This window comes from Benincasa hispida, chromosome 5, assembly GCF_027475165.1.
Source record: "Benincasa hispida cultivar pf3 chromosome 5, pf3_genome.v1.1, whole genome shotgun sequence".
NCBI lineage: Eukaryota > Viridiplantae > Streptophyta > Magnoliopsida > Cucurbitales > Cucurbitaceae > Benincasa > Benincasa hispida.
Window position 1 is genome coordinate 45,095,660 of NC_143482.1, and position 13,099 is coordinate 45,108,758.

At 33.7% G+C, this 13,099-nt stretch overlaps 1 protein-coding gene across 2 annotated transcripts; it reads right to left on the bottom strand.

The window, feature by feature from the left end:
• Nucleotides 1-465: 465 nt before the first annotated feature.
• LOC120077482 (putative UDP-glucosyl transferase 73B6) lies at nucleotides 466-2,138 on the bottom strand. Of its 2 annotated transcripts, XM_039031365.2 has the most exons (2): nucleotides 1,620-2,121; nucleotides 466-1,541 (listed from the first exon to the last, which is right to left on the bottom strand). In XM_039031365.2, exons 1-2 carry the CDS (start codon nucleotides 2,044-2,046, stop codon nucleotides 595-597), a joined length of 1,374 nt encoding a protein of 457 aa, XP_038887293.1. In that variant the 5' UTR covers nucleotides 2,047-2,121; the 3' UTR covers nucleotides 466-594. The 2 variants fall into 2 exon arrangements, with proteins under 2 accessions (XP_038887293.1, XP_038887292.1); XM_039031364.2 differs by having other exon boundaries at nucleotides 466-2,138.
• Between the last annotated feature and the right edge of the window lie 10,961 nt (nucleotides 2,139-13,099).

Genomic DNA, 13,099 nt, shown 5'->3' on the forward strand with positions numbered 1-13,099 from the left:
TACAACAAAGAACAATGAGTATAAATGCATTAACTTTTTGGGCTATTTGGAATGATCGTAACAATTTAAGATTGAATAAACCAATTCCAAATGTTGTTATAAAGAAAGATTGGATTCTGAAGTACTATGAACAATATCTTCATTCTTATTCACAAACTAATAATAACAACAAAATTACCTCAATAAATCAATAATCTCATCATCCCAAATGGAAGACTCCTCCTGGTTCATGCAAACTCAATGTTGATGCTGCTTGGAAATCTAGAACATCATCAATAGAAATTGGAGTAATTAGAAATTCAAAAGGAAAAGTTCTTAGAGCTTCGATAAAACATTTGAATCTAGATTACGAACCTCCTCTAACGAAACTCTTAGCTACTCGTGAAGGGTTAAAATTTGTTGTGAATCTTTCTTGCCCAAACCTGAATCAGATTGCATACATGCATTGAATTCAATTCTAAGATGTTACTCGAACTCATAACTATATTATAATTCCACATGTTACATTTCGAATTTCAGGCATTAAAATTCACTCTCTTGAAAAATTGAAATTCCAAACCAACACTGTGACCAAATGACCAAACTGAATGAATTTCAAAATGCCAACGATTTCAATTCCTTAATCAAAGCATCCAAATCGGAGCAGGATGATCCATTTTCTGCAACAGCTTTCCTCGCCATCTCTCCCAATTCTTTAGCTCTGTTTCTCATTTCTTCTGCTTCTTCTCCCTCCATAACTCTCCTTATTGCCTTCTCCACAGCTCCCTTTCCAATGAAATCCCCCACAATTCTCACCCATTTCTCAACCCCAACTGCAACTCCAACTTTCAACACCTCTGTCACCAGTTTCTCGTTGTAAAATTGCTCCGCCGATACCGGCCACGTCACCATCGGAACTCCGGCAGCCACTCCTTCCAGCGTCGAGTTCCACCCACAATGTGTTATAAACCCACCCACCGCTGGATGATCAAGTATCAAGACCTGCGGCGCCCATCCTCTTATAATCATCCCTTTTCCTTCCATCCTCTGTTCGAACTCTTCTAATGACCAATCCTGATCCTCTTCTTCTTCTTCTTCTTCTTCCCTTTTCACTTTCCTCACGACCCATATGAAATTCTTCTCAGAAGCTTCAAGCCCACTTGCAATCTCCTTTAACTGATCCGAGTTGAATTTTGTCATACTTCCAAAACACACATACACAACCGAATTGGGTTTTTTAGCGTCAAGCCATTTCAAGCACTCGTGTTCGTCAATGGTGGATCCGTTTCCTCTCTGAGCTTTTTCTTCTGTTACCTTATTGCATAAAGAAAGTGGGCCAATATGCCATGCCTTTCTTCCCAAGACATTTCTAAAGCAATCTACATACTCTGACTCCAACTCGTAAAAACTATTCATAACAACCCCATAAGACGCCGATCCTGATTCTTGAGCCCTCTTTAAAAAATCGGTTACATCATTTTTGACATTCTCCCGCACGAGTTGAGAAAGTTTCATCTTCGTGAAAGCAATCTCCCCGGGTAGATAAGGAATGAGAAAAGGCTCTGTATCCGACGAAACATGGTTGTAAGGCTCGTGAATTCTCATGAACTCTGAAGCACAGTAGGAGAAGAAACTAGTACCGTTGAAATTGAGCCTGGGGATCCCAAATTTGGCAGCAACATCGTTGGCCCAAGGGAAGAACGCATCGGCAAGGATGCAATGCGGGCGGTGTTCCATGACAGCCTCCTCAAATGGGGTTTGGAGCAAATTCAAAGCAGAGATAAATTTGGGGAACATAGCGGGAGAGAGAACAGAGTCGAAATTTTCACAGCCATCAGGTAGGCCAACTCGAACAGAAGGGAATTCGAGGATAAGAAGGTGAATTTGAGAAACAGAGAGGGATTTGGACGCATGGAGTGAATTAGAGATAGAGATGGAATTGAGAGGGGTTGTGACGATGGTGATCTTGATGCCACGAGAAGACAGAAATTTGGCCATGTCGACGACGGGAATCATGTGGCCTCGAGCCATGAAAGGGAACATGAACATGTGGAGCTGAGACCCCATTTTAGTTCCTGTAGAAAATGAAATGAAGAAGATGAGTTGCAGAACAGAGGTGTTAATGGAGGAAAAAGGAAACACGAAAGTGGAGACATTTATAATATAAAAGCTCCTCGAATCTACCTCAAGTTCTCTGCCACATCATTGGTGATTTTTTTAATTGAGTTATTTATTTATTTATTTATTTATTATTATTATTATTATTTTGAAATTGAGATGATTCATAAATTTGATGTCAATGGTCTCCAACTTTTGAGAAATTGCAAAAACCACTCCTAAGGCTAATATGTCCATAAAAAAGAAAAAAAAAAAAAAAGCCATTTCTGAGTAGTTGGAGTTATACATTCAAATTTTTAATGGTAAAAATTGACTATTTAAACTGTTACAACTAAAATTGGACTTTCAAACTTACAATAATTCTAGAAATTGGACCCTCAAATGATAAAAATTGTACTAAGCAAAATTTGTAAATAAACTGTACACACCTTTCATTGATAGACAAGTGACATATATATGATCAGTTTACATGTGTGAACAAAGGTAAAAAAAAAAATAGTTAAATACATAATACTTCTAATAAATTAAATAAATTGAATTTCTATTATTAAGTAAGTTTGAAGTTGTAGGGACCGACTTTTATATTTGAAAGTTTGAGAATGTAAATGTAACTTTCATCATATTTTAGGGATGGTTTTTACAATTTACCCTTAAATTCTTAAAACTCAATTAATCTATTGAGAATAAAATTGGAAACTCTTAATACTAAGTAGGTTAAATATTTATATGACAAAATTGAGAATTCTAGAAATAAAATTAAAGATTTAAGAAGTTGTTAACTACTACAAATTTTAGAGCCGGACAAACATGATGAACTAAATTTGTGATTTAAATTTTTTTCCAACCTAATTTTAATTTTCAAGTGTGTAGCAACATTTTTTCTAAAAATGAAATCAGCACTTATTAATTGGTGTGTGAGCAAATGTTATAAAGTTGTATATTGAGAGAGAAATATTACCTTAAGATATCGTAGCCTAATGGTGAAAGAGATGTCTATTAATTTACTCGATCTCTTGTTTAATAATTTAAAAGTAAAAGAGTTGAAATGGCAAGGAAAGATGAATGGGATTGTCCCTTGGTCCCTACGAAATAACAAAATTATGGGTTTTAGGGTATTAATTAATTATGTAATGATTCAAAGCATCTTCATAAACTATGGAAAGTTTTTGCCTTTGATGTCATAGTTTTTTTTCCAAAAAAAAAAAAAAAAAAAAAAAAAACTTAACCGTATCTATGTTTTTATTAAATTTGAAATATGGCAAATGTTTTCTAAGATATTATTAAAGAGAATTTAAGTAACTTCCTACTCAAATCGAACATAGTTCAACTAGTATAATACATACCAATAACTACAAGGTCTATGGTTTAAATCTCTCCATCTCAATCATCGATTATAAATATAAATGTATCTTAGTTTGACCTAAATTTGATTGGAGATTTGATTTAATGATCCCCACTTTTCTAACCATTTTGATAAAAAAAAAAAAGTCAAATATGCATATACGTAGATGCTTAGAAATACTCCATCTGTATCATGATTTTACTAAATGTCCATCATTTTTAGGAAGGTAGAGATTGTTATATGTTTCATAAATACACGGTATTTATGAAGATATACCATGTATTTCTTCCACATAACGGTAGACTAATCTATGTATCAGGTATTTATGTTATATACCAGGTACTTTTATAAAAATTGTCATTTTTTGGACTTGAGGTCTACGTTTTTTATTAGAAAAAAAGTGGAAAGCAATAGTATCATCAAAGATTTAGTCAATTCTTTATTTTTATTTGGTTGGGTGGTTTAGTTTATTAAATTTTGTGTTAGGTTATAGACTTTTGTTTAAGAATTGCATCATAATTGTGGGGATTGTCAATATGGGTACTTTTGTCCAATATTAGAATTTAAATGTATCAAAGTTGGTCATTGAATCAATTTCACAAAGAAAAATTTTGTTGGCCATTTTTCAAAACACGATATTTTGTTTTGGTCATTTGTCTAGGCCCTTGAACATGTGACAAATAAAATCAATTTATCTCATACATAAAGACTAAGAAGTCTAAATAACCAAATCCAATTGCACAACCCAACTTTGTCCAAAACAATCAATTTTTTTTATTGTTGAATCTGTACTAACAAGAGTCTATCATTGATGTAGACTTCATTCACAAAACATATGTAGTTTATCAAATAGACTGCAAAACTTGTGTAAGAGAATATAGGCTACATGGTTGTGATTGAAGTCTTTCACTAATATACTTCTATAATTATTAAATGCATTGTGATTTTTCATTTCATTGTATTTTTACAATTTATATGAGTACATATTATGTTTCATAGTTATTTCTTAACTATTTGTTTAATGAATTGACAAAGTAAAAAACATCATGCCAACTAAAAGTATTAAAAATACTGAACATTCTTTCATAATCGCTTAAGTCCGTTTGGTAACCATTTCGATTTTAGTTTTTGGTTTTTGAAAATTAGACCTATAGACATTATTTCCACACCCAAATTTCTTCTTTTGTTATCTATTTTTTATCAATGGTTTAAAAAACCAAGATAAAATTTGAAAACTAAAAAAAAGGTTTTTTTTTTTAAAAAAAAACTTGTTTTTGTTTTTAGAATTTGGCTAAGAATTCAACCATTATACTTATGAAAGATGAAAATCATTGTAAGAGATGGGGTGGAAATAGACTTAATTTTCAAAAACAAAAAATAAAAAACAAAATAGTTACCAAATGAGGCTTTAGTTATTGTTTGTTTGATTTAGTCACTTAGTTGTTGAGCTCAAATATGTTTAATTGTGAAGAGAAATGATCCCAACCACTATATTTTCCTAATAACAGTTTCTTAAACTAATTTTTGTAACAAATATATTACATATATAAGTAGAACTCAACTGTAAACAAAAGCATAGTAAGATTTCTGTAAGAGTATTCATCTTTGTAAGCCTTCAAGAAGTGAAAGAAAATTTCCCTTCTCGTGGATGTTGGCACTAGGGTTGGCAATGGGGCCGGGGCGAAGTGGGGGAGGTTCCCCGTCCCCATCTCCATTGGGGGTTACCTTCATCCCCACCTTCATCGTTTCCATTTGAAGGCAGGGATGGGGGCGGGGATTCCCCGTCGGGGAAATGGGTCCCCGCAGGGACCCATTTCTCATTTTCCCTTTTATTTCCTTATGGAGACTTTTTTTAAAAAAAAAAAAAATTCCCTAAAAATCATTTGGTTTGGGCTTGGACACTTTAGTTGGCTTAGATTGGGCTAAATTAAAAACTAGCTAAATGTAAAAAGTTAAATACCTAATATATATCTATATATATATTTAAAAGTCTAATCGAGACGGGGTCGGGGACGAGGACTGGGCCGGGATACCCTCTCCATCCCCACCTCATCCCCGATAGGGTCCCCGATTTGACCTCATCCCCAGTCAAACCGAGGATTCCTTACCCCGACCCCGCGGGAAATTTTGTCAACCCTAGTTGGTACCATCTTGTCGAACCACGTACATAGTTATGTTCCTCTTATTCTTCTCCTTCTTCTTCCTTCTATGCATGTGTAAATATTTAAAGTTTCCTTGCAAAATCACCATAATATTGTTCATTTGGTTAAAGAGAGTGAGAGAGAGAATAAGAGAATTCAGAAGTTTAGAGATAGTGAAGATTTTGTTTATGATTTCAAAATTAGAAGAAACTAATTTGATTAAGGAAACAAGGTACCCCCACGTGGTTTCTAATTCAGAAACATGGCAGCTTATTCTCCACATTTGTTCCTACCTCCATTTCTCCATGGATCAATTTTTTCTCCATCTTGGGCCTGCAAATAAGAAAAACAAGCCTAACAAATTGACATCAGAGTAATTGACAATCAAGATTGAAGTTCTTGGATAATCAAGATTTAAAAATGGATTTGAAAAAATGATGGAAAGGGTGATTTTGGCCTTCATTTTGGCTATGGAAGGCCAAAATCAAAGCCATAGCCGGTCAGCAAAAGGTTCACAAGGTTCTTTTAGATCCATCAACTCTCCCAATTACGATGACAACATAAGAAAGGAAAGATTGGGAGCTTGCAGCCTATGGTACGTTAATACTAAATCCTAGTGACAATATTTTAAGGCAACAAGAGACTGCTTCTAAGATTTGGACTAAATTGGAGAAGTTATTTATCACAAAAGATCTTCCAAATAAAATGTACCTAAGGAAAAAGTTCTTCACATTTAACATGGATTCATCAAGATCTTTGACTGAAAATCTTGATGAATTCAAGAAGATTGTCTCTGAATTCAAGAACCTAATGGGGAAATTGGGTGATGAATGAAGCCTATGTACTTTTTAACTCCCTATCGAATTTCTACAAAGAAGTTAAGAATGAATTGAAGTATGGAATAGCTTCCATAACCACAGATGCTATTGAATAAGGGAAATTAAACTACAACTTGTGAAGAAAGAGCAGCCTAATGGCGAAGGGTTGTTTGTGAAAAGAAACCCTAAGCCAAACCATGGAAAAGGTGGAAAACAACAACCCTATAATGAGAACAAGCCTAAACATAAGCTTAAATGCAAGTATTGCAAGAAGAAAGAGCACTTAATCAAGGATTGTTCATTCTTAAGAGGAAAAATCAAGAAAAAGAGAAGAAAGCCAAGGAAAACAGCCTAAAACTTCAATAGTTGAAGGGTCCTATGTGTATTCTGATGCACTTGCCTTAACACAAGACAAGACTAATCATATTAATCCCCTTGCAAAACATAATTGTTGGCATCGATCTTGTCGAGGCAAGAAAGGGCTGAGCTCTTGTAGATGCTGGCAATGGTCAAAATGCACTCCTTCCTTAACTGTAATAGACAAGGCTACAAACAATAGGTACAAATGTAAGTGGGAGTGAGTAAATTATTCTAACGCAGAAGCACTCTTTCCAACCCAAGACTGGTAAAAAATAAAACACTAATTGTTATAAAGTAAGATTTACTAATATTTATCAAGGGGTAAATGAAACGTTCAGATAAAAAATAAAAAAAAAAAAGCACAACCCCTTGTTTATATCTATTATATATCTATTAAGGGATGATCTATAAAGATTGGGTTTATGATTGGGTCTTGGACTTCGGATGCATCTATCATATGACTCCTATTAGACCTTGGTTCAACACATACAAGGAGATTTATGGAGAAATGGTCTACAAGGAAAACAACCAAGCTTACAAAATTGAAGGGACTGGATCAATCTCATTGAAATTGAAAGATGGGACTGTGAAGCTCTTAAGAAATGTGAGACGTGTGATTTCTCAAGATAAAATTGATCTCTTTGGGAATGTTAGATGTAGTAGGGTATGAATACAGAGGAAAAGAAGGTACTTTGAAGTCATTAAAGAATCCAAGTTGGTCTTGGTTGGAGAGAAGGTCAATGACCTATTTGTGGTTAGAAGAGTTGAAATGATGTCAAGGGCCTACACTATGACTACTAATAAGCTGATAGAAGCTGATATTTGGGATAAAAGGCTATCTCACATTAGTGCAAAGAAACTGGAAGCTCTATCTAGACAAGGCATTCTATCTAAAGGCATTTATGACCAACTTACATTTTATGAACATTGTGTGATGGGCAAAGCTACAAGGCACAGTTTCACTAAAGTACAATATTTAACCAAATCTATCTTGGACTATATACATTCTGACCTTTGGGGGCCAACCCCAACTTCAAGCCTAAGTGGCTCAAGGTATTTACTATCTTTTACTGATGATTTCTCGAGAAAATGCTAGGTTTACCTCCTTAGAACTAAAAATCAGGTGTTTGAAAGGTTTAACAAATGGAAACTCATGATAAAGAAGTAAACTTATAAGGATATTAAATACCTAAGGACAAATAATGGGTTGGAATTTTTTAGTGAGGAATTTAATCAATTTTGTAGAGAGAATGAGATAACTAGACATCGGACAGTGAGGTTCACACCTCAACAAAATGGGGTGGCAGAGAGGTTGAACAAAAAAATCATGGAAAGAGTAAGATGCTTACTGCCTGATGTCATTCTTAGTGAGAAATATTGAGCTGAAGTTGTTGCCTATATAGTGTACATCTTATATAGGTGCCTACATCCTTAGACTTTCTAACCCCTGAGGAAAAATGGTCCAAACATCTACCTAATCTAGAAAACCTAAGTATATTTGGATGTATTGGATACATACATCAATGTTGGGATTGGTGTCCTAGTTCTCCCGGAGTCTCGTTATTTGTAATGATACATATTGTTTTATGAATAAAATAACTGTTATTTCATTCTGGCATTTACTCAAATCCAATAAACAAAGCTCCATGGTTATCTTATGTAAACTTAAAGCATGTATATGTGATATACAAGTAGATCATGACTTAAGTAATAACCTAAATAGGTCCGTAGTATAAGGATTAAGGTGGGATATCTGATCCTGGTGACACTACGGATACGACCCGATTTGTAGAGGTTTGTAAGTGTTGTAAACTACTACAGATGGTAGATTCTGACTATTCATGTGGAGACGTGCGAGCGGGGTGTCCTATACAAAGAGTTTGTATAAGAACGGACCACGAGATGATTAGACTTTGTATATAATGTCGTTGATACTAGAGACTTACATCTCACCTAAACGACCATAGGTGACACGACCTCAATCCTGAGTGTTTTGAGAACTCTTGTCTTTCAGGGCGGTCCTTTGATTAGTATGGGTGAGAGTGGCCAGATTGCCAACTTAACATGCCTACCTTTTTGGGGACTTGTCTGATCTGGAAGCTGAGAACTCAATACACAAGATCGAATTCACTCCTTTCCCGAAGCAGGGATAAGTAGAGAGATTGCTCTCTTAAGGGCTGATTCCGGGGCTTGAACATAGTGGCCACAACTTTTCTTTTGAAGAGAGGACTCAGTCATAGTAGGACTATGACTTATGTTCATTAGAGGGATCGGTGGTACTTAAGAAGTTAGGTGTAATTATAGGGGCATAATGGTTATTGGCCCAGCTGTACTTACGAGCGATCTGTAAAGGGCTGTCGCACTGCTGATTGGTTAAGATGGACACATAATATATCTGTGGTAAGGAGAGTTTAGCTGTCGGCCTTTAGTGGAGTGTCTGGTAGTTAATAGATGGTGGATCCCATGACTAAAGAGTTTAGTTAGTTATTCACATACCGTTGGAGCTTCGAACTATAGGTCTATAAGGTCCCCTTGGTAGCTCAATGGATTCAGTTGAGGATCAGTTCTTGGTGTTGATTTGAAATGTTCAAATTGACAAGAGGTAATTCGATTATATATGATATGATCGGTATGATGTATGAGATACATCTAATGGAGGATTAATGTAAATGAAATTTACATTAAGTACCATAGAATAGAAAAAGAGCGATGGTTTGTATGTTTCATGAGATGAAATATTAAAACTATAGGTTATAAATATAGTATGATAAGTTAGTTATCATTTATATTTATAATAATATTAATTATTGGATAATTAACTCTTTTTCTCTAATAACCAATTGAGTGGGAGGTTATTGGTGGTTTCATGGTAATTGTGAGATAAAAGAAAAAATGTTTTCCTAATTTTAGGAGGTTCTGAAAGAAAAGAAAAAGGAAAGATTTGAGATTTCCAATCTCGGAAAAAAATCTCACGGAAGTTGTCAAGTAAATAGTATTTACTAAGCGACAGTTTAGATAAGGTAAACGAACATGGAGTGTTTGTAGGCAACAGACACTTAGCTAAGTGATGAGCTAAACGATCGCATAGCTATTGTTAGACGATCGCTTAGCTTTTGCTGAAGATTGAGCATCGACCTATACGATAGGTTCTATCTTCTCCCATTTGCTCAATCATTTACACGATTGTTGTTTCCTTCATCTTCTACCTCAAACCAAGTCCACACAAATCCCACCCTCTGGATTCTCGAGAATACCAAAGTAGCCTTCTTGGTGGTGTCATACTCAACTCGACACCGTCGAGGTTCTATGGAGGTCGTTCGTGATCGAGGCGATCGCTGAGTTCGAGTGCGTGTTGTTCCTGCAGTGTATCTATCATGTTGGACGAACGTTCGTGGTTGCTGTATTGAAGTGTTTGGGTGTTCGTGATCAAGAAGCTTAGTGATAAGTCTACAAAAGTGTGTAGCGTTTCTCCTTGATCATTTGTAGTTTCATGTTGTAATTTCTGTAATTTATGCATAACCATATGTTTCTGTTTATGACTGTAATTTTAAAGTTCATATATCATTGTAATTTGGAATGATCTTTCTGCTGCTCATAGAAATCCTCGTGTTCGATTTCCTTCAATCAAAACCAATGAAAACTCAAGTTAGGGTATGTCAAGTGCATGTTTGTAGGGTTCAAAAATGGTTTGAAGGGTTTCAAGATGTGGAATCCTTTGGAGAAAATATTTATAATCAGCAGAGATGTTACATTCAGAGAGAAAGAAATTTTCATGCAAAGAGAAAATGTGACTGCTGAAATCCCTAAAAATGTTACCACTATAATTGAGGTGGAGATTCCTAAACATTCACCTATAGAAGACAACTCTCAAAGTGATTCAGAAGAAGAAGAGGTTACCATGGGGAGCAAGTTAAAAATGTTGAAGTTGAAGGAATAGATGATACTCACAGCGAAAAGGATCGATATCCCAATTTCCATTTTACAGAACATAGGAATATACAGAGGATGGAATATAAACTTTTGTTCTAATTAAGCATGCCTTTACATAGAAATTGAAGAAAAAGAAGGGATCAATATATCACCTACCCTTGAAGACCAAAATTCTTCACGTTCCTCTCCAAGTCATGAACAATTCCTTCTCCCACGAACTCACAAACACCCAAATATAGAGCAACAAAATGGACACCATCACAATTATTTTCCCATTATTCTTGAAGAATAGATAATCAGTTGAGAGTTGAGTGGACTTCAACATATTAATTTTCACAGGGAAAAGGGAATTAATTTGAGAGCAATTACAGAGAGAGATTCTTAGAGAGTGAGATTTATGTATCTCATCCGTGAAAAAAAAAATAGGAAGAAGAAAAGATTATATCTCTATCTACCTCACTCCATATTACAAGAGAAATGGAGGGGGTAGTTATCACATAACTTCCTCCCAATAACTGATTTATTTTATTAAAAAAAAACTATTATATATATATATATATATTAAAACCATCTGTAATATCCAATATAACTTATAACCTATAGTTTATATTATATCACATATAATCTATATTTTAAAATTCTCTCACTTAACCTATAGTATTTTATATGAATAAAATCCATATTAATTTTAACCTATAGTTGTTATATGAAACACATTCATATAATTAATATTTAAACTATATTCAAATATTTATTTTCTCTCAAATAAAACTTTATATTATAATGTATCATATACATTATATTAATTATATCTCTATCTACCTCACTTCATATACATAGATTTATGTATCTCATCCGTGAAAAAAAAAAAAACAGGAAGAAGAAAAGATTATATCTCTATCTACCTCACTCCATATTACAAGAGAAATGGAGGGGGTAGTTATCACATAACTTCCTCTCAATAACTGATTTATTTTATTAAAAAAAAACTATTATATATATATATATATATATATATTAAAACCATATGTTATATCCAATATAACTTATAACTTATAGTTTATATTATATCACATATAATCTATATTTTAAAATTCTCTCACTTAACCTATAGTATTTTATATGAATAAAATCCATATTAATTTTAACCTATAGTTGTTATATGAAACACATTCAAATAATTAATATTCAAACTATATTCAAATATTTATTTTCTCTCAAATAAAACTTTATATTATAATGTATCATATACATTATATTAATTATATCTCATATAATTAATTTTATATTAGTTACATCTTATATAATTAATTCCCTTTATTAATTTAAACAATTTAAATTAATCCAAAATTAATTTAATTAATCCCAATTGAGCTAACTAGGGACCTTATGAACCAATAGATTGAAGCTACAATAGTACTTGATTGATTAATTAAACTCTTTAATGAAGTTAATCAATTCGATTAATTGCCGGTCACTGCACTAAAGACCGACAGCTACACTCTTCACACTATAGATATATTTCTATGTCCACTAGATATAATCAATGAACAGTGTGTTTACCCTTCACAAATTACTCGTAAGTACATCTGGACCAAAATTACCATTTTTCCCCTATAGTTACATCTAACTACTTAAGTCCACTAATCTCTCTAATGAACAATAAGTTATAGTCCAACTATAACCAAACTCCTCTCGAATCATGAAAAAGTGTGACACCACATTATTCAAGCCCCAAAATCAGTCCTTGAGGGAGCAATTTATCTACTTACCATAATTATAGGGAATGAGTGAATTTCTTGTGTAGTAGTAGCTTTTCCAGTTTCCGAATCAGACGAATTTCCAAAATGGTAGGCATATTGAGTCGGCAAAGTTGACCGCTCTCACCCATACAAATCAAAGGACTGTCTATTGGGTTGTATGTCATAAAACTCGTAATTTGTAAAATTAAACATATTCTATTTGCAATAAAGATGTTATTGAGGTTTATTCCATAAAACTATTATTGAATATGTAAATTGCACTTGTAAGAACATAAATCCAATAAACTAAGATCCATGGCTATTACATGATTACTTGGACTTTATATGGAGACATAAGAGTGGATCAAGTTCGAGTAGATAACCAAAATGGTCTATAGTATACGGATAACGCTGAGTACATTATTTTGAAAACACTATCGGATGCGGTCCATTTTGTATTTAAGTAAAAACGATATAATCCTGAATCGTTTATGTGGAGACATGCGAGTGGAGGCTGTTGGGGTTGATGCCCTAAATCTCATAGGGTCTTGTAGTTTGTAAACACTTGTAAGAACAAACACTTTTTGATTTATAATATATGATATTTTATTCACTTTAGTCTATGAAATATGAGATATTTTAGTTGCATTAACCACAAACCAATAAACT

Coding starts and splice junctions, on each gene's coding strand:
- LOC120077482 (XM_039031364.2), bottom strand. CDS start 2,046: ATGGGGTCTCAGCTCCACATGTTCATGTTCCCTTTCATGGCTCGAGGC.